Raw genomic sequence first — 25,977 nt, forward strand, 5'->3', positions numbered from 1 at the left:
TCCAGTTAATGGTTCTTGAGATATCTCGCTGACCATCTTAACATGCAGGTTAACATACTGAAATCTTCAAAGTGTCGCTGTGACCTTGAAAATTAAGTGACGGTCACCAAAATCAAGTGGGCCCTGCGCCTTCCCTAGATGAAGCTTGGTGTTGAATGTGAAGAAAATCCAGTGAACGGTTCTTAAGATAGCTTAACATGCAGGTTAACATGCTGAAATCTTCAAAGTGTCGCCATGACCTTGAAAATTACATGAAGGTCACCAAAATCGACTGGCACCTTCCCAAGGTAAAGCTTGGTGTTGAATATGAAGACAATCTAGTGAGCGGTTCTCTAGATATCTCGCTGACAAGAGTAAAACGTTAAAGTCCCCTTGTGACCTTGAAATGAAGGTCAAGGTCACCAAACCTGACTGGGACCTTTCTTATGCTGTGATGAACCTAGGTACCAAATATGAAAAGAATCTAGTCAACGGTTCTTAAGATATTTTTATTCGTATGTACGTACGGAGCCTAATACTATATCCCCAACTTCGCGCTACACACTCGGCAGGGGACAGGGCTCCAGATAAGGGCTGTATCGGCGTATGTACGGATAAAATATATGCACGATACGGTAGGAAATATTTTAGAAAACGTAGCAGATACGCACAACAGCAATGGTGTATGATGTTAGAATCATTTACAGACATTTATCTGAAAAAGTTGTTTTGTCTGAAAGAAGTTGTTATCCATAAAAAATTGTTCTATATTGTTCGATATTGAAAAAGTTTTGCTTTATTGTTTTTCTAATTGTTTACACAAGAGTAGCAATGTTGTGGTACATATATGAAATGAAACATAAGATTACTGGTACTCCATTAAATTCCATTCAGTACTCTAAATGTACTCTTTAAGTTTTCCCAGTACTCCTATTTTGAAAAAATAAGGAGTACGTACTTCTGATGTTGAAAAATTATCTGGAGCCCTGGGGGGATAACAAGCATATCCTCCGCCGCAAATTATTAAATCAAACTTAAAAAGTATTGAAAGTGAAGGTTGCAGTTTAAGATGAAGTTAAATGTCAACAAACCCATGACCAGACAACCTGCACCTTCCTAGATGAAGCTTGGTGTCAAATATGAAGAAAATCCAGTGAATGGTTCTTGAGATGTCTCACTGACAAGGTGTAACAAAATATTCAATGTGTGTGTGTGTGTGTGTGTGTGAGATATGATAATTTTTATGGAGAAGCATGTACAATGTGAATGACCCTCCACCCCCTGAATTTATGTACAAAGTAAGTGACCCCACCCTGCATGTCATGTACAAAATCAATGCCCCCCTCCCTTCCCATAATTTTTAAATGTTTTTATGTACAAATTTGGTAACGCCTACTGTTAATAGTGTTATCCACGTATACCGGGATTTATCCACGAGGAGAGAAATGACAGAATGAATGTTGTTTAACGTATCAACCAGCAATATTCCAGCAAAATATGGTGGCTTATCAGACCTAAAACAGGTGCCATCAGTTAAGTCTAAGCAGCATACAGTCTGGGGGTAATGGGTGCATATTCCAAATATCGACAAGGAGAATTTCTTACCTGCTTGTGAGATCAAATGCTTCCTTGATCAGCTCAAAATTCTCCTTGTCCTCCATCCAAAGTTTCACCTCACTGTGGAAATAAATATTTAGCAATACAGATACAAAACCATAAGACGCCACTAGCAACATGCAGTAGACCGACGGAGAGATATTCTAACCCATGTCTCCATAGGGCTGACTTACTACTGACCTTGCTCTCTTGGCCGTAGGGAACCGAACGACTGGTGCGCGGGTCATGCCTTCATTGATGACCATGCTGTGGGCTCCTCCACTTTGCTGTAAACAATCAACAAATAAAAGCTTTAAGTCTTCGCCGTGATAACTGTTCCGTAGCTGCAGGGACGGTTGTAAGGTGTTTTTTTGTTATTGCCAGTGTCAGTATTAAATGGTTGAATCACTGGTAAAATGTTGAGTGTGGTCAGTTGCCATGTACATCTGAATGTATGCCATTCATCAGTGACGAAAGTTTTGAGTACACCCACATATTATAGAGCTTATCACTTACTGCTGCTGCCATGTACTGGTACTGTTTCCCTCATCCAACAGATCTTCCATTGATCTTGTTTCGTCACTTGCTGACTTCACAATCTATTTCTTTAAGTATTAATATCAAGTTTTGGTTTGGCTGTTGTTTAACGCCGGACTCAGCACTTTTCCAGCTACATGGCAGCAGTCTGAGACTGGACCAGACAATAAAGCGATCAACAGAATGAGCATCGATCTACACAATAGCGATAGGCTGACATGTGTCAACCAAATCAGTTGGCCTGACCACCCGATCCGCTTTAGTTGCCACTTACGTCAAGCATGGGTTGCTGAAGACCAATTTTAATCTGGATCTTCACGGGGGACTGATATCAAGATTAACTGTACATACACACTACTTCTGCCTCAGTGAAAACATTTATGAATTTTGACATATTTGGAGAACTCCTTTCTCACAAGAGTTACTCACTTCAATTGCTCGACAGCCTCTGTTGGTGCTGGCAACCAAACATCCTTCCGTTGTTGCCATGGGAACCTGGTACTTGACGCCATCAAGGAGCAGGGGACCTGCGACACCCACTGGTAAAGGCATGTAGCCAATCACATTCTCACAGCAGGCCCCGTCAACCTGGCAAACAGGTAACACATATAGTGGATGTCCTTGATAATAAGAAAATAAAAACTTTACTCAATATCAGGAATCTCAAAGCCAATAATATATTCAAGAAAAAAAACAAATATTACAGAGAAGTCAAATGAAGATGCCATTTAAACAGTAGTGCAGTTATATCATGGTGTATCAGCTTTATGTGAGAGGGGAGCATGAAGTGATGGAGGACTCAGATGTTTAACACTTCGGTGAAACCAGGGGTGTGGAAACATAACAGGTGCAAACACACAATCTGAACCCACAATCATATTCTCTCAAGGCACACAATTCTGCACAGGGAATTGTGGTGCCTTAACCAACTGGACCACCCATGCCCCTTTGAATGTAAATTCTACTTTAATATATATTTTCTCACATGATTAGCTAGGTAAAGAATTTTTAAAACTTGTCAACAACCAAAGCATATTCTTACATATTTGTAATCATAGTGTTCATATGGCAACGTCTCCAAAGCATCAGTGGCAGCAAGTTTTTCAGAAACCATCCGTCGTCTGGAATATCAAAGAAAGGTACATAAAATAAACCACAGAATACACTGTCACTGTTAAAGTACCCAAAGAATGAACATTATCAAAACTGTGGTGAAACGTCAAGTTTAAGACTACCACACTCACACAGTGACGTGAACATGTGTCTGTGTATTCTACCATTCAAAATCCAATCAGTCAGTGCAACTTCCTAGCTAACTATATACCATTTGTATGTATAGCACTATTCCAGCTATCTGACTGCAGTCTGTAAATATTCAAAACCAGGTAATCCAGTGATCAACATAGTGAACACCAATCCATACCATCTGATACACTAACACATTGAACCAAGCCTCTGAGTCTGATTTCCAAAGAACCTATATATTTTATTGATAGTCGTCAAACTGCATTTAGTGTTCAGCTGATGGTTTGTTTACCTGATGGCGACACCTCTGACGTAGTCCTGTAAAATACTCTCCAGCTTGTAGGCCGGGATGTGCTTCCTCTCCACCAGTAGCTGGATCTCTGCATCAGTCAGCACCCCAGGGCCATCCTGCAAAACAGCCGTTATTAGTACCAGCGGCATCTGACACTGCTTATCCTGAGACAGACTTAGAAATTCAGGGATGGTGGGGAAGCCTAGTGGTTAAAGCATTTGCTTGTCAAGTCAAAAACTAAGACATGTCATCGGTTCCCAGTTACTCAGATCGATGCTCATGCTGTTGATCACTGGATTGTCTGGTCCAGACTCGACTATTTACAGACCGCCGCCATATAGCTGGAATATTGCTGAGTGCGGTGTAAAACTCAACTCACTCACTCAAAAACTAAGATTCAATTCTCTACATGAGTAAAACCATGCTCATTCGTTTTCAGTGTTTTAGAAACTTGTTCTGAGGACTTGCAAAAACCCTATTTAAAAAGTCGTCTGCATTAGTAGTTAGTCCTGCTTGAGTGAGAGTGAGTGAATGAATGATTGAATTGGGCTTTACACTGCTGTTAGCAATATTCCAGCAATATTACGGTGGGGGGAGGGGAGAGAGAGAGAGGAAGAGACACCAGAAATGGGCTTCACATATTGAACTCGGGATTTCGGCATGCTCTAACTATATCTTGGAACCACCATAGAGTTGTCAGAAATACTTACATCTGACTTCATGATGGCTAAACAGTCTTCCAGACAGCGAGGTTGCTTGGGTTTCATCAGTAGCTGGAGCGGCTTGAATGCTTCATCATCCACCTCTGTCTGAGTTGACTTGTCTTCCTTCTCGTCATCAGAGCTGTCATCATATTCACCGATGATGAAGGATGCACCTGGTTTGAATGGAGTACTGACTTGTCCATCAGACTTAACTTCAACGGCTGGAACCAACAAAAACCAATGTGATGATCATGGTATACTCTGTTAGAACATCTTTCAAATCTTGAACATGGGTACCAAAGACACGATTTGCCTCAATCCATCAAGCATGTCTGAAGACATGTCACTTGTCAGCATGTACTGAATGATGGATAATAAACTCAGACAACTAAGAAAACAAAACATAAAATCAGCTACATTTTGAGAATCCATGAACAGTATCAAAACATGTAAAATCTCAAACATAAGTCCAAATCATTTCCATGAAAATCATGAAAAACATAAATGCCAAATATCTACAAATAGCAAAAGGCATCACTTTAGGGTCTCGTTGATATATCTACCAAATTTGGTTGAGTGATATTGAACGGTTATCGAAGTTGTGCTCCTTAAAAACGAAGGTGACCCCTCCCTTTTGAAATTAAGTTCAAATTGTTTCCATGGAAACCAAGAAAAATAAAATGTCAAAAGTCTGTAAATAGCAAAAGGCATCACTTGAGGTTTTGTTTGATATATCTACCAATTTTTGTTTTCAGTCATGCTCTGGAAACAAAATGATTACAGACAAATGGACGAGGCGTTGACAAGGTCAACTCACCCTCTGTCTGTGAGTCACTGGTGGTATTAGTTCCAATTTCTGCAACTGTCTTGTCAGTGGAGGCTGTCTTTAGCATGTCTTCCACTTCGCGGTCAACTTCAGTGTCCATGAATATATATTTGCATGTAAGGACGATTGCCAAAACGAGGGTCATTGCATAATCAGCTCTTCCCAGAAACATTCTGAAACAGGTGTAAAGTTTCTCAACATAATGCAAGCTGTCACTCAGAACTGTACTAAACAATTTTAAAAATATCGTCACAACTTGTTCATCTGAAATGGACCTGGTTCCTGAAGTGATTGCTATTCTGAACTTGGATGATATAGTTAATAACTAATAAATAATAAAAAAAGACCATATTCATATGGAACTTCATATCATATTGAATTTGTATCATACAATGCCAAAGTGATTTGATTGCTACAATGTATGCAACAAGTACAATATAGAAATGATACAGCCCATATCATAATACCTGATGTCAGTGTTGTCATTATGGCCAAATGATCCCAGTCATCCAATGTAAGATTATTAAATGCACTTTAATGTTCCACTCAAGGTTATTTCACTTATTTAGTTATTTAGCTGCGTGCGTGTTGTGTGTGGCAGATTTATTAAATTAGAGTGAGTGAGTGAGTTTAGTTTTACCCCACATTTAGCAATATGCCAGCAATATCACAGCTGAGAACACCAAAAATGGGCTTCACACATTGTGCCCATGTGGGTAACTGAACCTGGGTCTTCCGCCGATGACGAACAAACACTCTAACCACTAAGCTACCCCACAGCCTCAGAGACAACATAATGGGGATTATTCATACAATGTCTCAGTTCCTCAGCAGTTTGTAAGAAGAGTTTTAGATTCAACGTAACTGAATGAGCTGATAAAGTGTAGGACCACTTTAAACACATCTAATGTATAAAAGTCTTCAAAATTATACAGTTTTCAAATTGCATATCACTACAACATAACCATTGGGGATTTAAGACAATATATTTCAATGTGCATAATTATACACAGCCTGAAGGAGAGTGAGAGAGAGGACACATCTTAGGAGGATGGGGAGGTGGCATAGGGTTAATGTACAGGGTGTAAGGGGGAAGAAGGAACCCGGCGTTGTCTGTAGAGGTAGACTTGAAACATTCAAAGCCACAGTCAAATGTCATCACTACACAACCTGACCTACTCACCTCTGAACATAGAACTGCCACAGAGGTACATCAGGGTTGATTCTCTGGTCCATCAAAGCCTGCTCTGCTGGGGTCATGACTGAGGTCATCTGAGTGGCAGCGTTGTCTGCTCCAGCCACCCATCGACTGTGGGCATGTACAAGTACCAACCCAGCAGACTTGGTTAAATAATAGAAGAAATAGTCTTAAATTGTGACAAATGAACACTCAACAGCACCATTATTACAACTTTAACCCACTTAAATCAAATAAAAGATTTCAAAAGATAAAGCACAAGGCCAACTGTTCTGGAGTCCTACAGATATGAGAGTGCTAGCCTCCTCACCATGATGATCTTGACTCTCTGGGTAACAGGGTTGGGCTTGGTCTCTTCTTCCTCCTGCTGCAGGATCTGAGCCAGCTGCCGCAGCTGCCACATGGGGCGGCCATGATTACGTACCCTCGTCAGCTACAACACAAGGTGGCAGTCACACACACAACATTTCTCACACTGATCAAATATTCTTAAATGTGTTTTTATTGGCTTGCTTATTTGTTGTTTAATGCTGCACTCAGCAATATTCCAGCTGAATGACTGCTGATGCTGGTTGCTCAAGATCAATTCAAACACAAATCTTCATGATCTCAATAATGTTTCTCTCATAAATTAGCTGACAAGATTTATAATTTAATGGAAGTTCAACATGAAAGTGAATAGGTCCTTGCCAGATTTAGCTGTCCCCAGATTCTAATACCACAGAAGAGAATCTCCTACAAATTTTAAACACTGATCAGGATTCTTGCTTCCTAAAATGATTTTAAAATCTGTTAGCTCAAATTAATGCCTCACAAAAAACAACCAAAACAAGTGATATCGCGTAAACAAGAGTTTGAAAAGTGGTCAGAGTCATGGTGACCTTGAAGATAAGGTCAAAGTCACTCAAATCAAATGATGTCTGTGTTATCCCCAAATGTAGGCTGTCACCAAATTTGAAGACATTGGGCACAATAATTCATGAGATATCGCTTGAACAAGAGTTTGATAAGTGGTCAAAGTGTCGTGGTGACCTTGAAATTATGGTCAAGGTCACCCAAAACTGACTGGTGTCTGCGTAATTCCCCAATGTAGGCTATCACCAAATTTTAAGACATTGGGTACAATGGTTCATGAGATACCGCTTTAACAAGAATTGGGACGTATGTACATACGGACACAGCTGAATACATATTCCCCTGTTCCGCTTTGCGGCAGGGGTCAATAACTGAACCACAGAAATAAAAGAAATGTTAAAAGAAACTGTACATACAGAATTTCTTGAAGAATCAAGTAGGTTGACAGAAACATGTCAGATCTATGATAGTCATACTACCATCCTCAAGTAAAGGAGATAGCTCTGTACCTCTAGAAGTCCAAGTCTTACCTCCAGGACCAGTGCCAGACAGGCTGGGTAGAAGGTCATGAAGGCAAGGTAGTTAGCCATGACAGACAGACAGCCAAAACAGCACATGGTTTCCAGCTGACGAACACCTGGAACAACATGAGTTACTGAAAGTGCTGGGGATAAAACATATTTTCTGAAAGAGACAACTGCCCTTCCAGTGTTGGAAAAAGTACGTGGAAAATAAATATGTGGTAAGAAAAGTTTATTGTTGGTATTTTATGTCTGTTGCAGTTATATTGCTACAACAGCTGTGACACTTAACCATTGCATATCCAAATTAAACAAAAAGACAAAACAAGAGTCATCAGAAGATGACATATCCACCCGGCCCCCACATATTTGAAAGAACAAATCATCTGACAATTAGTTTCCAATCATTTAAATGGAAATCATGAGATATATAAATGCCAAAAATCTGTAAATAGCAAAGGGCACAATTTCAACATTTGCCTAATATATCTGCCAAATTCTGTTGAAAGATAATGAACGCTTTTCGAGTTGTGCACTAGAAATGAAGCCCACCTCTCCCTTTTGTGACTAAGTTCGAATCGTTTCCATCGAAACCGAGAAAATAATAAATCACAAAAACCTGCAAATAGCAAAAGGCACCACTTTGGGATCTGCCTCACATATCTGCCAAGTTTTGCTGAAAGATATTAAGAAGTTTTCAAGTTGTGCTCCGGAAACGAAACCCACCTCTCCCTTTTGGGACTAAGTCTGAATCGTTTCCATGAAAACCAAAAAAATTAAAATGCCAAAAATCTGTAAATAACAAAAGGCACCACTTCAAGATCTGTCTCATATATCTGCCAAGTTTTGCTGAAAGATATTTAGAAGTTTTCCAGTTGTGCTCCGGAAACGAAGCCCGCCCCTCTCTTTTGAGACTAAGTCCGAATTGTTTCCATGGAAACCGAGAAAAATAAAAATGACAAATATCTGTAAATAGCAAAAGGCACCACCTTAGGTTCTGTTTGTTATTTCTACCAATCTTTATTGAAAAATATTGAAAGGTTTTGGAGTTATGCTCTGGAAACAAAATGATTAGGGACGGACGAGGCGACGACTATATCCACCAGCCTTACATGCTGGGGGGGGGATAAAAAAAGAGAAAGAAAGAGAGAGATCAATCTGGAGCAGGTGTCAAATATTTATCCATTTTGGTACAACTGAGCATGATTATGGTGCCGACATAGACTGGATCCTTATCAGGGTGTGGCAGTTTTACAACTGGATCCTGACACACACAAGAGACATAACCAGGGTTTTACATGACGCGTGATTCCTGCGTATTTGATGCAACAATTTTGCAAACGACTCTCAAAATATTATCATACGAGTCAAGCTTGACGCAAGTTTTATGGGTGACCCTCACGATTCAGTTCAATAAAATCGATTTGATTAGCAAAAAATGATATTGTTCGATGATAGTTTGACTTTTACAGAGCTGTCAGATTATTCCAGAGAACTCAGAGGAGACAGTAATCCTGGCTGTTTGAATTGAACAATGCTGTAGTTTCATTTGGTGGTGTGACATAGACAGTTACATACTGAGAATGATTAACACAAAGAAATATTACAATTTTCATGACTCCCATATATTGAACATGCCTCCCCAAAATAGATATTGTGAGTCACCATGACTCACATTTTTAAAAGTCAGTGTAAAACCCTGCATAACTCTACACGCCTTGCAGTCTTAGACCTCACAGACCCTTCAGAATGAAATACAGAGGTCATCTGAGAATGTGGTATGTCAATTTGGAACAAAACATGTTCAACTTGAAATCAATCTATTCACTGATCAATTTTAGAAAAGTTCTTGGTCGCAAATGAGCTCACCTGACAGTGTTCCGACGCCAATAACCAGAGTTTCCACAATGGCATCCAGGGTGATTGATGGACCAATGAGGGCCATGCCTTTAGCTATGTTCTCTCTCACTTCATCCTGTGTGGAGGAGTTGAGGGCGAACCGAGCCAGGGCGCTGGCTTTAGACAGGTCAATCAACAGCAAGAAAAATGGCAGAGCCTCACTGGAGATGATAGAAACACCACTTTTTAGAGAATCAATTGTCAAAACCTCAAACAAAAACCAGCAAATGCATTTATGGTAAACTTGGTTCAAAAGTGAAATGTCTCATGACTAGAGTTGTGACGATATATCGTAGTATCGATAATCGTGATACTTTTTCTGACAATAAATATATCGATACTTTTTTCCGTATCGTGATATGTATCGTTGACCTTTAAATTGTGAATTTTCACCAGAAATTGATGGTTATGTCAAAATTTACACTGTTTCTTGTTATCAAGATACACTTTTTAAAAGAAAATAACTAAAGATAGCATATCGTGATATGCATCGTATCGAATCGTATCGTTCTATGATATCGCGATACGTATTGTATCGAAAATTTCTGTATCGTCACACCTCTACTCATGACACTTGGACGCATTATTAGGGCCATCAGTGTTATGTCTTTTGACTGCTTATGCTGAAAGAACATATGAAAATTTTCTTAATAAATTAGCCTTAGCTGATAGGGGTGGAAATAACCCATTGCCTGACACCCCAGTCCAGTGTTTTTTTCTGTAGGGTTAGCAAATTTGTATATCAATCACGCTGTACCGGTGTCCAGTTGACTTTCCAATGCTAATTATGTTGTTTATTTAAAAAAATCAACAAGAAAATCAGCCAGTACAGAGGAAAAATTATCAGGGCTAGTGAGTTTACATGTGCCACTGTACCGGAGTACATTAGCAATTTTAAAGTTATTTCCACCCCTGCAGATACAATTTCAGTGTAAGTTGAACGGAAACAATAAATGTGACCTGCTGAAATGTGTCATGGTCTGATAAATAATAATATCAGACCACTCAATATTCAAACCACATTCAGTATCAGTTAACTACTTACTCAAGTCCTTTCAGATTGTTGCCAAGGAGGTTGATGATGGCAACGCTGAACACAAAGCTTGAGAAGATGGTGAAAACTCCAGATATACCTGAATAAGGGAGACAACTCTATATTGTCCAACACCAGTATTATGTATGTATAGAGGATAAAAAAATATTCAACTCTAGGAACTGCCAATGAGGTGCCATGTATATTAGAATCATAGAACAGTTACTTTGGTACTGTGCTTTAATAATACATTGAATTTTCCAAGTATTGCATATTTTATAATTTCGCAATCACGACTATACTACGGACAAATGTTTCAAGATTATAATCACTATTATGATTACCACAATCACTTGGAAGTTGGAGAGGAAATAATGAAGTATGATAATACAGAAACATATCTTGATGCATGAGCAGAATCCGGCACTGGAATATACATATTGTCAACATTGAGATACAGTGAGACAGACAACATATAAATCATGCACAGACACCACAAACACAACACACAGATGGACATGCCAGGGTCCTGTTTCACAAGCAATCATAACACTATGTCTTAACTCCAACAGTTTAAAATAGAGATCTGACAGTTGGAGCTACAACTGCTTTGTGAAACTGGGCCTTGACCTGGTTTTCAACGACTTGTAATACACATAGTAAAGAGTGAACAGAACAGGAATTTGGGAGCTAATAGAAACTCTTACCAAATGCACAGTGAAAGATTATATTTCACTTGTTTTAAATTTCCAGATAAAACGTAGCCCCCCCCGAACCCCCCCACACACACACACAAATTATCATAAATACCTTGTACAGTTTAGTAACTGCAACACTGCACTTTAAAACCTATACTTTATAAAATCACTACATAATACTACTAATAATGCCCACTGACATCAACTGAAATACGTTTCTGAACATAAAAGCCTCCTTGATGATGAGGATATCAAATAATAACTCATTCAATTATAGGAACCGATTTGAAACCTCTGGCTGATTAATCCTTATTTTCCAAATCTATGGAAGAGGTTCTGTTTCACCATATTAACTGTGTTAACAGCAGATTTGTGGGATGTTTTTGCTGGAGCATCACTGCCCGAGAACAAAGATAATATTTCAGCCTAACATGGATTTCCCTGATCCCCAAACACACAGGATGTACAAACAACACGACAAGACCACAATAAAGGCAACATCAGCATGTGGAAACATAGAAAAGAAGCAAGATAAAAGGATCTCCATCAGATCATAGTGGACTCTCTGTTTAGGCCCACCCTTTCCTTAATTCAGCATGTCATACATCACAAGTTCTGCAATCAACCTCGTCATCCTCAAATCTGATGCCAACAGTCATTCTAATCACGCTAAAAGAATCAATAGTTTCTCAAACATAACTAACTTTGTCTTTCAATCCTGACCACCAAATATGACAGACATCAAATGTAGTTACTTGCAGCAGTATATGCATTATTTGTCAAATGATTACTAAACATTATGAAAATTATTAAACATGCAAACAATTTATACCTTAACAGACGAAATACAACAGAATGTGATGTAACAATAACTAAGCTTTTTGTCTGTGTACATATATACTTTAGCTAACCGAGCACCACTAACTCACTCGGGGCACACAAAGTGTTTTTAACTGAAATGCTCAAGTCACCAATATTTAAACTAAATCAAGTGTTATGTGTCTTGTTTGGCACAGCAAACCCTACAGTGGATGAATGTTATCATGGTTATGACAAACTGTTGTTAAACGCTGGAGTGCAATACTTCAGGAATAAGATTGCGGACATGTAAAGTATCAGGTCTGTACATGATGGCGATCCAATAAAAGATATTGTGAGAAACACTTAGTGATGTCAGGGTCCTATGACATGCTATTAACCAAGTAACCAAGCTTTACCAAGGTTTGCTAGAGTAATGCAACACATTGTAACCTGGAATCCTAACAGGGAACAAACAACAAATCATAACTACTTGATCTGCCCCACTTATAGCAAACATGCCATATCAGGGAGTGGGAAGTATTCACATCTCGAAGCCCATAAAATTAGAGAGCAGGGCTCGATTTAAGAGATGTTAACCTACTTGCACCAGGTGCACCCTAAGACAAAAACCTAGTTGCACCAGCCAAATTCCAGTTGCACTGCTTTTATTGCAACATGTAATGAAAGAAATAAGCTATTGAATCATTTAGATGTTTTATTACAAAGTTTACCCACTTGTCATTACTCAGATTCATCACTGCTCCATGCCTGCTCTGTCTGTGTTCTCTTTCCAGCTGCAGCAATCATCCTGTTCTTCTTCGTGAGCCATAGTGCAATGGCAGCATCTGGGTTGTAATCATGTGTGGCTGGACCATTCACTGATACAGAAAGCAGATCTGTCAGAGTCTCACTCTTCAATGAACCTCTCCAGTCAGATTTCACTCTCTTCATGAGTGAAACCCCTCTTTCACATATTGCGGAGTTCACTGGCAGTGAAAGGATTATTCGAACCAGGGCTAAGATGTCCTTGTTTTCACCTTTAAGTTGTCAAAACCCTTTCCCATACCTGTACAAGATTTTCTTCAAATCTGAGCATCCTCACAATCTGTTTCTTCACAGTAAGCCATTCCACTACTGCTGCTTCGGGAACATACCCTTTAGCAGTCAAGGGCCTGTCAAAGTGCTGAGCCAACAGCTGGATCTCTGTGTCCCCATAAGAGTTGAGTGCAGCTGGATCTTTGGGCCAGTTGTTGGGGTTGAGCACGTAGGATGCTCCACACACATCATCTGTCACATCATATCTTGATGCCAAATTTGACTTCATTTTCTGTATGATCATTTCTGCCGATTCAGTCGCATTTTCTTTTTCAGATTTTTTCACAGGTTGCTTTCCTCTTTTCTTTGGTAGTCCCCTTTCAGGTATACTAAGTGTCATCCCATGAAACCTGTACTCTGGGTTGTCACCTTCAGCCACTTCAATTCCTTTCATCATGACTTCAGTAAGTCTCTCTCTGTCTGTCAGCTTTTCAATATGTCCAACTGCCTTTTCTACATTCTCATGTACAGAGTGAAAGCCAGATTTGTCACATTGAAAAGATTTGCTCAGTTTTGACATCACTCCCAGAAGACTTGTGAGAAAATTAAGAATCATGACAAACTTCAGAGACTGGAGAAAAAGAAGTATGCATCTTGATTTTTCTTGATTGTCTTTATTGCCAGTTCTTGCTTCATTCTGAAGATGAACAGCCAGTGCTTCATACGACTGAGAGACAGCCTTCACAGCATGCTCGTGATGAGGGAGCCACCTCACACCAAGTATTCTAACTGGCCTGAGAAGGTTTACATTCAGTGCCTCAGCAGCTGCTTTTAGTCCTTGCCACCTCAGTGGCGAATACTTGTAGAACTTGTACAAGTTCACAAGAGTTTCGTCAAAGTCTTCCAAATAGGATATTTGCTTTGTGACATTTTAACTGCAAGTTCCAGTCGGTGGACACAGCAGTGGATTGCAACTACATGAGGGGCTAATGTTTGTATTCTCTTTGCCACACCTGACTTACACCCCATCATCACAGCTGCCCCATCAAAACACAAACCAACTAGACCACTTTTCCATTCATCCTCTGATAAATCAAGTTTCTCATCTAACATTTTCAAGATTGCCTCCTTGATGTGAAGAGCATCACCTCTTTCCACATTTGATGCACACACAAACACAGTTTTGGGTTGTCCAAATTTAATGTATCTCACATACATGATTTCTTGTTCCAAAACACTGCAGTCTGTTGACCCATCACATAATACTGAAAGAAATTCAGCTGTCCGAATTTCCTGACGAAAAGATTCACTGAGTAGGCCAATAAATTCTCTTGCTTTCTTATCATTTGGTATGTCTGGCCTGATTTAATTCCAAGTATTTCTAAAAGTTCAAGCATTTTGGAGAAATCTGTAAATGGTTTTTCATTTTTTGCTATCCAGTATGCTACTATGAATAAAATCTTCAGGGTGTCAACTTGATTTTCCTGCATTTTAAGAACTGTCTTTTCCAAAGGCAAAACTGATTTATTTTTGCACAGTTGTGCTAGTTCATGGGCCTCAGATCGGAGGTGAACCTCACTAGTTTGGTGGATTTCTATCACACTTAGTCTTATTGACTTGCACCCAATCCTAAAAGAATTACTTTTTCCACTTTTATCATACTTTTGACATGTGGCACAAGACATGTTATTTTCAATCTCATCATAATGTAACCAGTCCCTGTTTTTTTCCATTCCTCTTTAAATTTGTAAGTCTTAATTTTTTTTGCATTGCTTGTGGTTGGACTTACGTTTCAATTCATCATCTGTAGTTTTAACACCCTACCCCGAACTGCCACACGCATAGGCAATGTTAATGGAATCACTCATGTTAGTATCGGCACGTTTCCAAGTTTGGTTTACCACTTTTGTCAGCATCTTCACTTGATTTCTTCAGGAAAAATGCGTTAATGCTTGTCTGTTTACTTTTGCTATCTGTCATGGTTATATTCATTCACGGTTTGGATAAGTAAAGTTGACAGGAGGCTTAGTGTTTCACACAGCCATGTGCGATAAATCTGTTAACTATCACTTAAAATGATGACGTAGTGTGTTAATACGTCAGAGGTATCAGTGCACATAAACATATTTCTGTGACGAAGTACCCTTGAAACCATAGCAACACCGCTACACAGCCGATCCCTGTTTACAAGAGCTGTCACAGCCGAGCGGTGTCTATAAATTGCAATGTTTCGGTGCCATAGCTATTCAAAGTTTAGATGAAAAATGAGCTGACATAATTGTGCTCACAATGTTTGATTTATTGTTGATTTATTTCTCTAAAACTGACCTGCACCTGGTGCAAGTTAGACTAATAACTAGGTTGCATTTTGTAATACTGGGATGCAGCAGTGCAAGTTGCAAAGAACTAAATCGAGCCCTGGAGAGTCCACTATGAACTGAAACTTAGGTGAGACGAAGCAGGGGAAATAATAAATGTTTTACCAATAAAAGATCTTAAAACATCATGCATGGCCACAGGACAGAGAAAGGAGCATAACTATTGATATGAACCTGTCACAAAGCTTTGCTGCACAAGATTATAATCACCCAGGAGGTACTTGGAGCCCAGACGTCGCAAGTTGCGGAACTGCAGATAGATGTACATGACAGCAAGGCAACGTGTGATGGAGAGAATGATCATATCAGAGCTCTTCCAGTCCTGAAAACAGATAAAATTGGTTTTGTGACAATACTGCATGCATTATTTTGCCAAACAAATGACACTAAAATACAAGACAACAATAACCATGTTTGTATCATCTTCTTTTAGTCATTATTATTCACAATCATACTTGTAATATTATTATGACTATCGAGAATTTACGAATTTACAAACTTGCATGATTTAAATGTATAATAAAGATCATCCAGGGTTTTACATGACGTGTGATTCCTGCGTATTTGATGCAACAATTGTGTTAACGACTCTCAAAATACTATCATACGAGTCAAGCTTGACGCAAGTTTTATAGGTGGCCCTCACAATTCAGTTCAATAAAATCGATTTGATAAGCAAAAAATGATATTGTTCGATGAAAATTTGACTTTTACAGAGCTGTAAGATCGTTCCAGAGAACATAGAGAAGACAGTAATCCAGGCTGTTTGAATTGAACAATGCTGTAGTTGCATTTGGTGGTGTGACAGTTACATACTGAGAACGATTAACACAAAAAATTATTAAATGTTCATGACTCCCAAATATTGAAAATGACCCCCAAATATAAATATTGCGACTCACCATGACTCCCATTTTTAAAAGTCGCTGTAAAACCCTGATCATCACTGGTTACCTCTTATTGAGAATAATCAGGATGCATAAGCTGTTCAATGAGCTCATTCAAATACAAACTCAAATTCTTCATCTTGTTTATTCTCAATAAGAGACCACCAATGATGGTACATTTAACTCAAAGCACAAGTTGAACTTGTCTTCATAATTCTGAGTGGTAGACACCAGAGATTTCTTTGTCCATGAAATTGATGAACCTAAAATGTTTCATAAGTTTTTCAAGTTAACCACATACCTCTTCAACCCCTCTATTTCCCTTCAACATCTTGAACATGCTAAAATAAGATCTGTTACATATACTAAGAAATGAAGACTACTGGAGCAGAGCATCAAGCAAATGTTTCAGCTTAAAAGATCATTTGTAAATTTATCTATGGTGAAGGGGTGATTGTTGTTCCTGAAAAGGCAGCCTAACAAGGCAAATACAGTAATCATGTTAGTTAGTAACCATTACCTCCTCATTGTGGCAGTTGTAGTTCCAGCCACAGATTTTATTGCTGCCAGTGAAGACACTCATGGACATGAGGCATAGTGTTGTGGTCACTGTGCCAATGATCACTTCCCATGGGTGAGAGGCACAGAAATGGCCGTGTACTCTGAACACACGAGACAGCATCACAGAGCTTGTGGGGACGATTGGAGAAAAAAGGAAGAAGCTGCAAAAGAAAACAAATCAACATAAGTGTTTAAACTAGGATGCTAAACCAAGGTCCAAGTGAATGTTGAATAAAATCATAATATTATGAATAATCAATCTCAGTTTAATTTCTTTTAAGCTATTGCTCTCCAAACACATACTGAGTGACACTGGACATAACATGGGTAATGGTTTCCTTCCTTTACCATGTTTACCTTCAAAAGGTTCATATCATAACTGAAGTATTTCTGAATTCCAGCCCCTGAATTTAGCAAACTAATAACTTCACCAAGTTCTCTGGTTTTAAACAGTTATATAAATCCATGACGGCTAGAATGCACTTTACCGGGCGCAGCCCTCGCTGCTCACTTTACGATCCTTAGGGTTAGGGTATGGCACCCTTTACGATCCTTAGGGTTTAGGGTTAGGCACCCTTTACTATCCTTGGGGTTAGGCACCCTTTACGATCCTTAGGGTTAGGCAGCCTTTACGATCCTTAGGGTTAGGCACCCTTTACGATCCTTAGGGTTAGGGTTAGGGTTAGGGAACCCCAGCTGCGCTAATTATAATCTGAAAAAGTGCGCCCGGTAAAGTGCAGTACTCCCCTGATTCGTAGTGATGGGTATACTATTACTGCTGTACACAATCACAATTACTGTCTAATCGATTGTCGTACTACATTTTCAGAGATAAACAACCGAATCAAAAATTTATAATAAACCAAAGCTACAACAGGAAAATGAGTATGTACGATTTCATGATACACTAAAAAATCACGATAACAATTGTTTTCGTTCTAATTTGAGAAAATTAGAATATTTTTACCCGATCGAAAACTGAACAATCACATTAAATAACGTACCGTTTAAAGAAGAATGTTTTTCTTCACACGTGGCTTTGTGCCTATGGTTAAGGTATATTTTCCTTGTCTTTGAGACGCTTGTATGACATCGTAGAAGTGTCATGAATTTACGTAATCATAGCTAGTTGTACTATCATGAAAACATGATCCCATTTCTGAAGGTCTTGCCTCATGCCAAAATGGACGCACGTACAATGTATTACTTTCTACGTTACACATAACATATGTGATGAAAGTTGGGGCACACAGTGACAAAACGTATTGCAATAAAATATTAATTCAACATGCTAGATGTTATTGTTTGTATCCTTGAAGATTGATGAACCACAAACACACGACAATCCGTTAAATGTGAATCAATGCTAAATATAACTCAATCAGATAAAATAAGTTGATAGGATGACAGTATCTCAATAAATTCTTACATGCAGTTGTTTCCTCTCGTTGGCAAGATGAACGAAACACAGTATTTCGATTATGACGTGAAATAAATTGGGATAGGTGACAGTACCAAAACCCAGGCTATCAAGAAATACAAGCCGCATTAACACACTTGGGCTCCTTACACGAGATCATATTTGCGTCTGATGCGTAATGCAGATCTATAAATAGAGTACAGTTTGTCCAATGAACTCGTATGCTATTAATAGAGAGCCAATGTGTTTTTATTTTGGACCAACATATGACATACCCAACATACTGATGATCCCGAATAAGAAGTAAATAAAAACAAATGTTGAAACGTGAATCCATACAGAAAAATCAACTTCCTCTACCCACGGCTTCGTGCGTATATCATAATAAGACACGGTAATACAATATGCATACAGTATAGTTTAAATGTACATATGTACGAATTATAAGTAATATTTCTGCTTAACATAACAACTTGAAAGATACTAATGAAATATGCCCTATATAACAACCTAACAACCTTTAAACCTCCACTGGGTTTAACTTACAAAAGTGTAATTTAAATTACATATATTACCCATTCTCAGCGACATGTGAACTGAAGTAGTAAAATGTTTTACGCACGGAAGAGTAACATACGAGTATGCCGGGACGAAATTTACCCCAATCATCATTCCTACAGACTCATAAATTATAACAGAAATAATTACAAAAACAGCATTCATTTGTTAATTCATTGTTTAACGCCACACTCATGCAGCAATGTTGCAACTGTATGACAGTGACATGTATTCCAAAGTAATCTCGTTTGGACCAGTCAGTTCAGTGGTTGATATCGTGAACACGAGCCCAAGCAATACGACATGAAGTCAACCAATCACAGAACCCGACCACCGATCCATTTATTCGAGTGTCGATTATTTCAGAACAATTGGCACTTCACTGAAAGTTTTTCACCACACATAAAGCAGTTATTGCGTGAAAACATTACGATTTGTTTGTATATCCTTTGGAAGGTGTTACGATAAGCTTATATTTGCTCAGAAGAATGACCGATCAGATTTGAAATAATGATGTATTTTAACTGCAACAATCATAATTAGTATTATGATCATTATATAGTATAAGCTAGGGCACAAGTTGACAATGTAAACAACTTTGACAAAGACTATGACAGCGATATAGTACTTATAACTGGACATATTATGTTTGACAGCAGTGGGTTGAGAGATGTCATACCGTTTTAAATCAGCTGAACGCTGGCTCGTAATTTACTTAAACTACAAAATCAATACTCACGTTTGGAGCGGTCCCGCTCGTTCCGGATTTCATTTGACGTATCATTCAGCTATAAACGCATTCTTTCAAATAAGCCAAACGTCTGATTGTCAAAGTGTAAAATGTTTATATTTTCGAATGTAAAACACTCACTTTGGGTAATAACTGATTATCGGTCGTTATGAATGGCAGAGCCACGCGAGTGGTCTCATCTATCGTCAGACTATTTTGTAGACGCTGATTGGCTGATTTCGGGCGGTCAGAGGTCATACACCTGCCCACATGAGGAGACACACTGAGCGGGAACCAGAGTTTCTTGCGAACAAACAATGCCCATGATTCATTGATAAAGCGGCTTAAGTTTGAAATAGACGGATTAGACAGCAACATATTCCACAAAATAGGATATGACGGAGACAGATTGAATAATGCATAATATCCCAGACGAATCGATCCACTACAATTCTTTATGATCTCAACGGGACTCGATGGATTAACACACTTGCATCAATATCAATAGATTTTTAAAAAATTATGTAGAAAAGTACCTTAAAGCTGGAAACACAACACTTGCAAGTATAAAAAATATATATACAGAAAATAAGCACAAATATTTAGATCAAACTATTCAAAGACATTCACTCGATCTCTACAGCTTCAAACGATTTCTCGCGTCACGCCGAAGACCTGGGTTCGAATCCCCACATGGGTACATTGTGTGAAGCCCATTTCTGGTGTCCCCCGCCGTGATGTTGCTGGAATATTGCTAAAAGCGGCGTAAAACCAAACTCAGTCAGTCAAACGATTTCTCAAACTGACATTAGCCTTGTATTTCTATTTTCAGCTGAATTGTTTCATAACATCATTCTATGTACTCCAAATATATTTAATACATATATCTATCCATATCAATAAATCATGTATTTTGAGATGTATAACATAGCTCACTTCCAGCCTGATAAGCGAGGACACCCCCTACTACTGACTGACTGAGTTGCTGTTTTACTCCGCTTTTAGCAATATTCCAGCAACATCACGGCGGGGGACACCAGAAATGGGCTTCACACATTGTACCCATGTGGGGATTCGAACCCAACGCTTTTACCACTAGGCTACCCCACCGCCCCACCTAACACTGGTAATGCATTACTGTTACTACCTGTCCTATTTTAAATATTTATTCTAAATAAATCGTAACTAAGTGCACTCGTCATATATCGTAATATTGTGTGCAAAACATATAACTTCTTTATTCCATATGAATAATATTTAGGTTCACATTTGTCTTTATTTGATTTATATGATACAACAGTGTCGCAATTCTAATAGATAAGCTAATGTTTTCAATATGATGATGCCGACTCCCGTTAGACTAGAAGGTTAAACCGAAATGTTTATGAAAATAAATAACCTGTTAATAAATAAACTTTTTATATTGCAGCAATAAAAATTGAAATTACTCTCTTTTCGTCCATCTTTCAAAATAAATAATATAGCTTCAGTTTGTTCCTGTGTTTTTATTTGGACTATTCCATTATAATGTGTAGATATTAACAGGTAGTAGATAATCTGTTCACTGAACCGTAAATGTAGTTGAGAACTGTCTGTCTGCGTAATGGGAGGACACCCCACCAACCGGTGAACACCTGGGTTAGTCTTCAGCAACCCGTGAACACCTGGGTTAGTCTTCAGCAACCCGTGAACACCTGGGTTAGTGTTCAGCAACCCGTGACTGTCGTAAGAGGCGACTAACGAGATCCGATGGTCCATAGGCGGATCCGGATGTGTGTGTGTGTGTGTGTGTGCATCTGTGCGTGCGTGCTCACAGGCGTGTGCATCCCCCTTTTGTCCTGAAAGTCTATTAAATGACCTATGCAACCTCTGTGAAAACAGGTGAAAATGAACTGTGCCAACACACACACCCACCCCCACCCCCAACACACACACACACACACACATTCTGAACATTCGTGAATATTCTCCGTTGCAGTATCTGTTCTGCCATGACGATTCGAAGAGGGGTCCTTTTCAAAATACAGGTATACACAATGATTTATTTGTTTGTTGTTTAATGTCGCACTCAGCAATATTCCAGCTATAAGGCGGCGGTCTGTAAATAATCGGATGTGAACCAGACAATTCAACGAGCAACAGCATGAAATACGGGCAAGTGAAATTTTCTCTCTCATGTCATCGACGATTTAGATGTTTAAAGAGTCATTTTAATCTTTCACCAAACTGTCGCAAATCGTTGCTCCGTCATAAGAATAACGTCTCAATTGTTGAGAGCTGGCTTGTGTCAAAAGAAAGTGGACTTTATTCATCTTGCGATCGCCTATTCAGAGTCATTTCCGTCAAGCAATACTATATGACTATGCCAACGTCAGAAACACATTTTAACATGGCGTAACGTATAGGATATGGTGATAGATGCATTGGAATGAGAGTTGCATTAGCAGAGGGAACTCCTGGCTCGGTAACGTAACTTGGACGTGAAGACAATAGAGGCAGGACTGGAAGTAGATATGGATGTGGCCATGAGAGAGATCCAGCAACCAGTAACAGATGGAGCTACCTCCCCTAACACCCGAACTATTTGCACAACTGAACTACTTCGCCAACTACCTAAGAACAAAGCTAATTCCTCAACTCACTTACAGCAGAACAACCTCCATACCTCTCCAACAACAGAGCTCCCTCCCTAACAACAGAGCAGTTTCCTCAACAATACAGCTTCCTCCCCAACAACAGAGTTCCCTCCCTAACAGAGACAGCCACTAACAGCAGTGCTAACACCATAACAACAGTGACTGATAACGTTACCTTCGATCGTTTCCTTCTTGTTTTGTTCGCAGTATCAAATTCAGATCCGGGATTCATTTTGAAATAATCAGTTACCTTGCTTTGCACGGTCTTTGGCGTAATACATCTGTCTATGGTCCCGTTAACGTAAATAAATATATACATATTTAATAAAACCATACTCCTTGCAGGCCTGCGTTGAAATTAATATATATTATTTTCACATAGGTTGGTTTTAATTTGAAGTCAGCGGTGCGCTACACCCCTACAGCGCGCTCTAATAAAGGTTTTGTATGCCGACCCGCCCAGCATTGGGTATTAGGAACATGCTTATTTGTCAGGAATTGGCTCTTTCAGAAGACTTTGCATATACAAGTAACCTTGGTCATATCTAGAAACATCAACAACAACAATGACTGTTAACAGGGGATGTTGCATTTTGATCGATCTGAAAACAGAGCAAGCTCGTGCTGAGCATACAGAGGAACAGTCATGACTTTAATTAGATAGGTAAGTTAATTGTCCGCTAAACACCAGGTGACTAGACGGTTATTGATGTGGTGAATCCCTAGAACACTAGTTTGCTGCTACGAAACCAAGAAACATAATCGGGTTGAATCGGGATTCGAGGCTATGATCAGCGGATCCTGGTTCAACCAAGAGACGCAACACAGTACAGCACCTAACGGCGCATTACAGTACTGGAACGTGAATGTTTCTCCCTGAAGGTATAACTGATATTTGAAACCGACAAAGAGTTTGCTGTAAAAATAACAGGTTTATTTTGGCTGATTTGGGGGGTGGCGATTGGTATAACAGGTCCACAGTCCTTACAAAACGATACTGCACTACAGTAAAACCCTAGCAATACGGACTCAGTTAGCTCCTATTAATAATGTTCATGATTAAAGATATCATGCTTTCAGATTATTGTCATTTTGTATGCATGCATTGAAGCATTCACATCAGCAGTCGTCCGGAAAATACAGTGTCCGGGTTAACGGAGTGCGGATAAACGAGGTCCACTATGCAAAGACATGTGTTTTCCATTTGGAAATATATATGTTAGCGACAAAGACTGGGTGCTTTGCTGGTGGGGAAGGGGTGTGTGGGGATGTTGGGGTGCGGGGATGTGGCTCAACGCTTCCACGCGTATCTAAAACCTGAAGAGTTCATTGACTCTGCATATCGCTTGATGGGTTGTGCATGCACTAGATTTTAACCACTGATAAAACGGCTTTCCTTGATCTCAAACTGTCTTATTTAAATCTTCTTATTTGTATCGAAATTGACACGTACAAGGATAGAGCCATATGGACGATCGAGAGTCATAGCGCAACACAACCTGGTTTTACTTCTCTATCCTCAAAGGGGAGTATGGTTTCACGTTGCTCTGAGGGTCGTTTAATACCACGACATGTCAGCTCGGTGTGGCAAGAAAACACGACGCAGGTCTTAGATGTTTACAACGTTACTGAAACCCACGAGGATGGCGAGACAAACATAGAAACTGGACCAGGGCGAGTCGGGATTCGAACCCACGATCTTAGGTTTCTGGCACGTCTAAGGGACGCAACTCTGCTTAGCGAATCTGCCACCTGTCTGTCGTGTACAGTGAGCGTATTCGACCAAATGACAACGAGTTTGGAATGAAACTGATAGGATCTGTTTGATTTTAAGCACTATTCTGACAAAAGACATGTCAACGTCTTGAAAAACGACTTAACGGTTATTGACTCTTGCGGGGTGGTGAGGTAGCCTTGTGGTTAAGGCGTTCGCTCGTCACGCTGAATACATGGGTTTGATTCCTCCTTTTTGTATAATGTGTCCATTTCTGATGTCCCCCGCCGTGATATTGCTGGAATATTGCTAAAAGCGGCGTAAAACCCAACTCACTGACTCACTATTGACTCTTGCTGAGATTGCTGTTTGATTTTAAAACGAAACGGAGCGAGGCATATCAAGTACGTATAATGTAAAAAACACACAACATTACTATGATAAATAACGTTTCGTAGTATTTAATATAGATTTGAACTATAAATGCAATTTCTATATTAAATCGAAGCCATTACAAGGTCCGCATGGCCTCTCCTTCAGCGCATGCACCTTACAACGGAATTTCCCCACCGAATATGAGTTGGCCGTTCCGACATTTTAATAACTTACAGTAACATAAATACATTACACATGTCAGCAACAGTGATATAATAACTAATTAATATATAATACTTATATATAATTAATTGCATTAATAAAGGACATGAATTACATGACTGTAAAATGTTTCTATTCTATTTCAAATTCTACAATTTCAAATGATACCCAATGTATAATATAATATAGAAATAAGGTATTTCCACTTGTTCATTTACAACCGAACAAGTATATTTTGTCATTTCCCCCTACCGCATTCCGGTTCATGTTGAGTGATGCTATATCCTTTCCCCGCTTGGTGTCGCTGCTAACAGGTGTGACGATCTGCCGTGTGTTAGAGCACCTCTCGTGCGTTCGCTGTATTTACATACTTGATCAGGCGAGCCTAGACTTATACCAGTTTCCTTACTTCGGTAAATGTGCAATCTGTTGTTTGCCCCGACAGTTCATCGTGACAAGTATCTATTTCCTTCCTCGTCCGTGTTAAATCTTTATACACATGGACGTGGTTGTCATTCCATGTAGACTGCACCCAGTTTCCCGTCCGTGTTAAATTTTTAAACACATATATACTTGGTCTCTGCTCCTTATGTAGACTGGTCCCAGTTTCCTGTCCGTGTCAAATCTTGATCGTCATTCCAAGTACAGCGGGTGGCCACAATATTACGTACATTGATGGCGGCCGAGTGCGACGCCTCCTGTCAGCGCGGTTTATTCAAATGGTGATAGAGCATGAAATAAAGGGTGACTTACCTCAATACTTGGTCATATGACCCTTGTTCCTCAGAATTTTCACTATTCTCCGTGGAATTGATCTGTACAAGTTCTGTATGTGGTTAACCGGCGTGTTTTGCCAGATATCCCTGATTTCTCTCTCAGTCTCCTACCTCTCCGTGACACCTTGGCAGCACGACCTGTTCGATGGCGATTCTCAATCGAGCCTCTTCGTTGAAAACGGTTTACACAAGAATAAACAGTACTTCTGGGCAAGCCGAAATGTCTTGCAATAGCTGAACAATTTTGGCCTTCCTGATATCGTTCTACAATAATAGTTTTAACGGCCGAAGGCAAGTCTTGAGATTTTCCCATGTCGACGAAAATAGCAGACGGAAGCGAGCAGACGACTTTTTTCAGTCGCGTGAATGCCACGTGACGATAGGGCGTGTTCGGTTCTACTATTTCGCTAAGATTGGTTACGTTTAGAGAGTTAGTTTTCAAACGCGATCGTTTCAAAGTAAGATTAATTTCTAAACTTACTAAAAAAATATGGACAATGT

At 39.3% G+C, this 25,977-nt stretch overlaps 1 protein-coding gene across 1 annotated transcript in view; it reads right to left on the reverse strand.

Annotated features, from left to right (window-relative positions):
• Positions 1-25,106, reverse strand: part of LOC124290969 (3-hydroxy-3-methylglutaryl-coenzyme A reductase-like) — a 40,614-nt gene extending 15,508 nt beyond the window's left edge. Inside the window, exons 1-15 of the mRNA XM_046727820.1 lie at positions 24,953-25,106; positions 17,005-17,206; positions 15,808-15,919; positions 10,698-10,785; positions 9,623-9,813; positions 7,763-7,869; positions 6,688-6,810; positions 6,363-6,520; positions 5,171-5,352; positions 4,360-4,574; positions 3,650-3,765; positions 3,155-3,233; positions 2,542-2,700; positions 1,777-1,862; positions 1,585-1,656 (exon numbers count right to left, since the gene is read on the reverse strand). Of these exons, the coding sequence (XP_046583776.1) occupies positions 1,585-1,656; positions 1,777-1,862; positions 2,542-2,700; positions 3,155-3,233; positions 3,650-3,765; positions 4,360-4,574; positions 5,171-5,352; positions 6,363-6,520; positions 6,688-6,810; positions 7,763-7,869; positions 9,623-9,813; positions 10,698-10,785; positions 15,808-15,919; positions 17,005-17,206; positions 24,953-24,957 (1,895 nt within the window). The 5' untranslated portion in view covers positions 24,958-25,106. The remainder of the gene's footprint in view (positions 1-1,584; positions 1,657-1,776; positions 1,863-2,541; positions 2,701-3,154; positions 3,234-3,649; positions 3,766-4,359; positions 4,575-5,170; positions 5,353-6,362; positions 6,521-6,687; positions 6,811-7,762; positions 7,870-9,622; positions 9,814-10,697; positions 10,786-15,807; positions 15,920-17,004; positions 17,207-24,952) is intronic.
• Between the last annotated feature and the right edge of the window lie 871 nt (positions 25,107-25,977).

The sequence above is a fragment of the Haliotis rubra genome, unplaced genomic scaffold (genome assembly GCF_003918875.1).
Source record: "Haliotis rubra isolate DU_JTF1 unplaced genomic scaffold, ASM391887v1 Scf48, whole genome shotgun sequence".
Classification (NCBI taxonomy): domain Eukaryota; kingdom Metazoa; phylum Mollusca; class Gastropoda; order Lepetellida; family Haliotidae; genus Haliotis; species Haliotis rubra.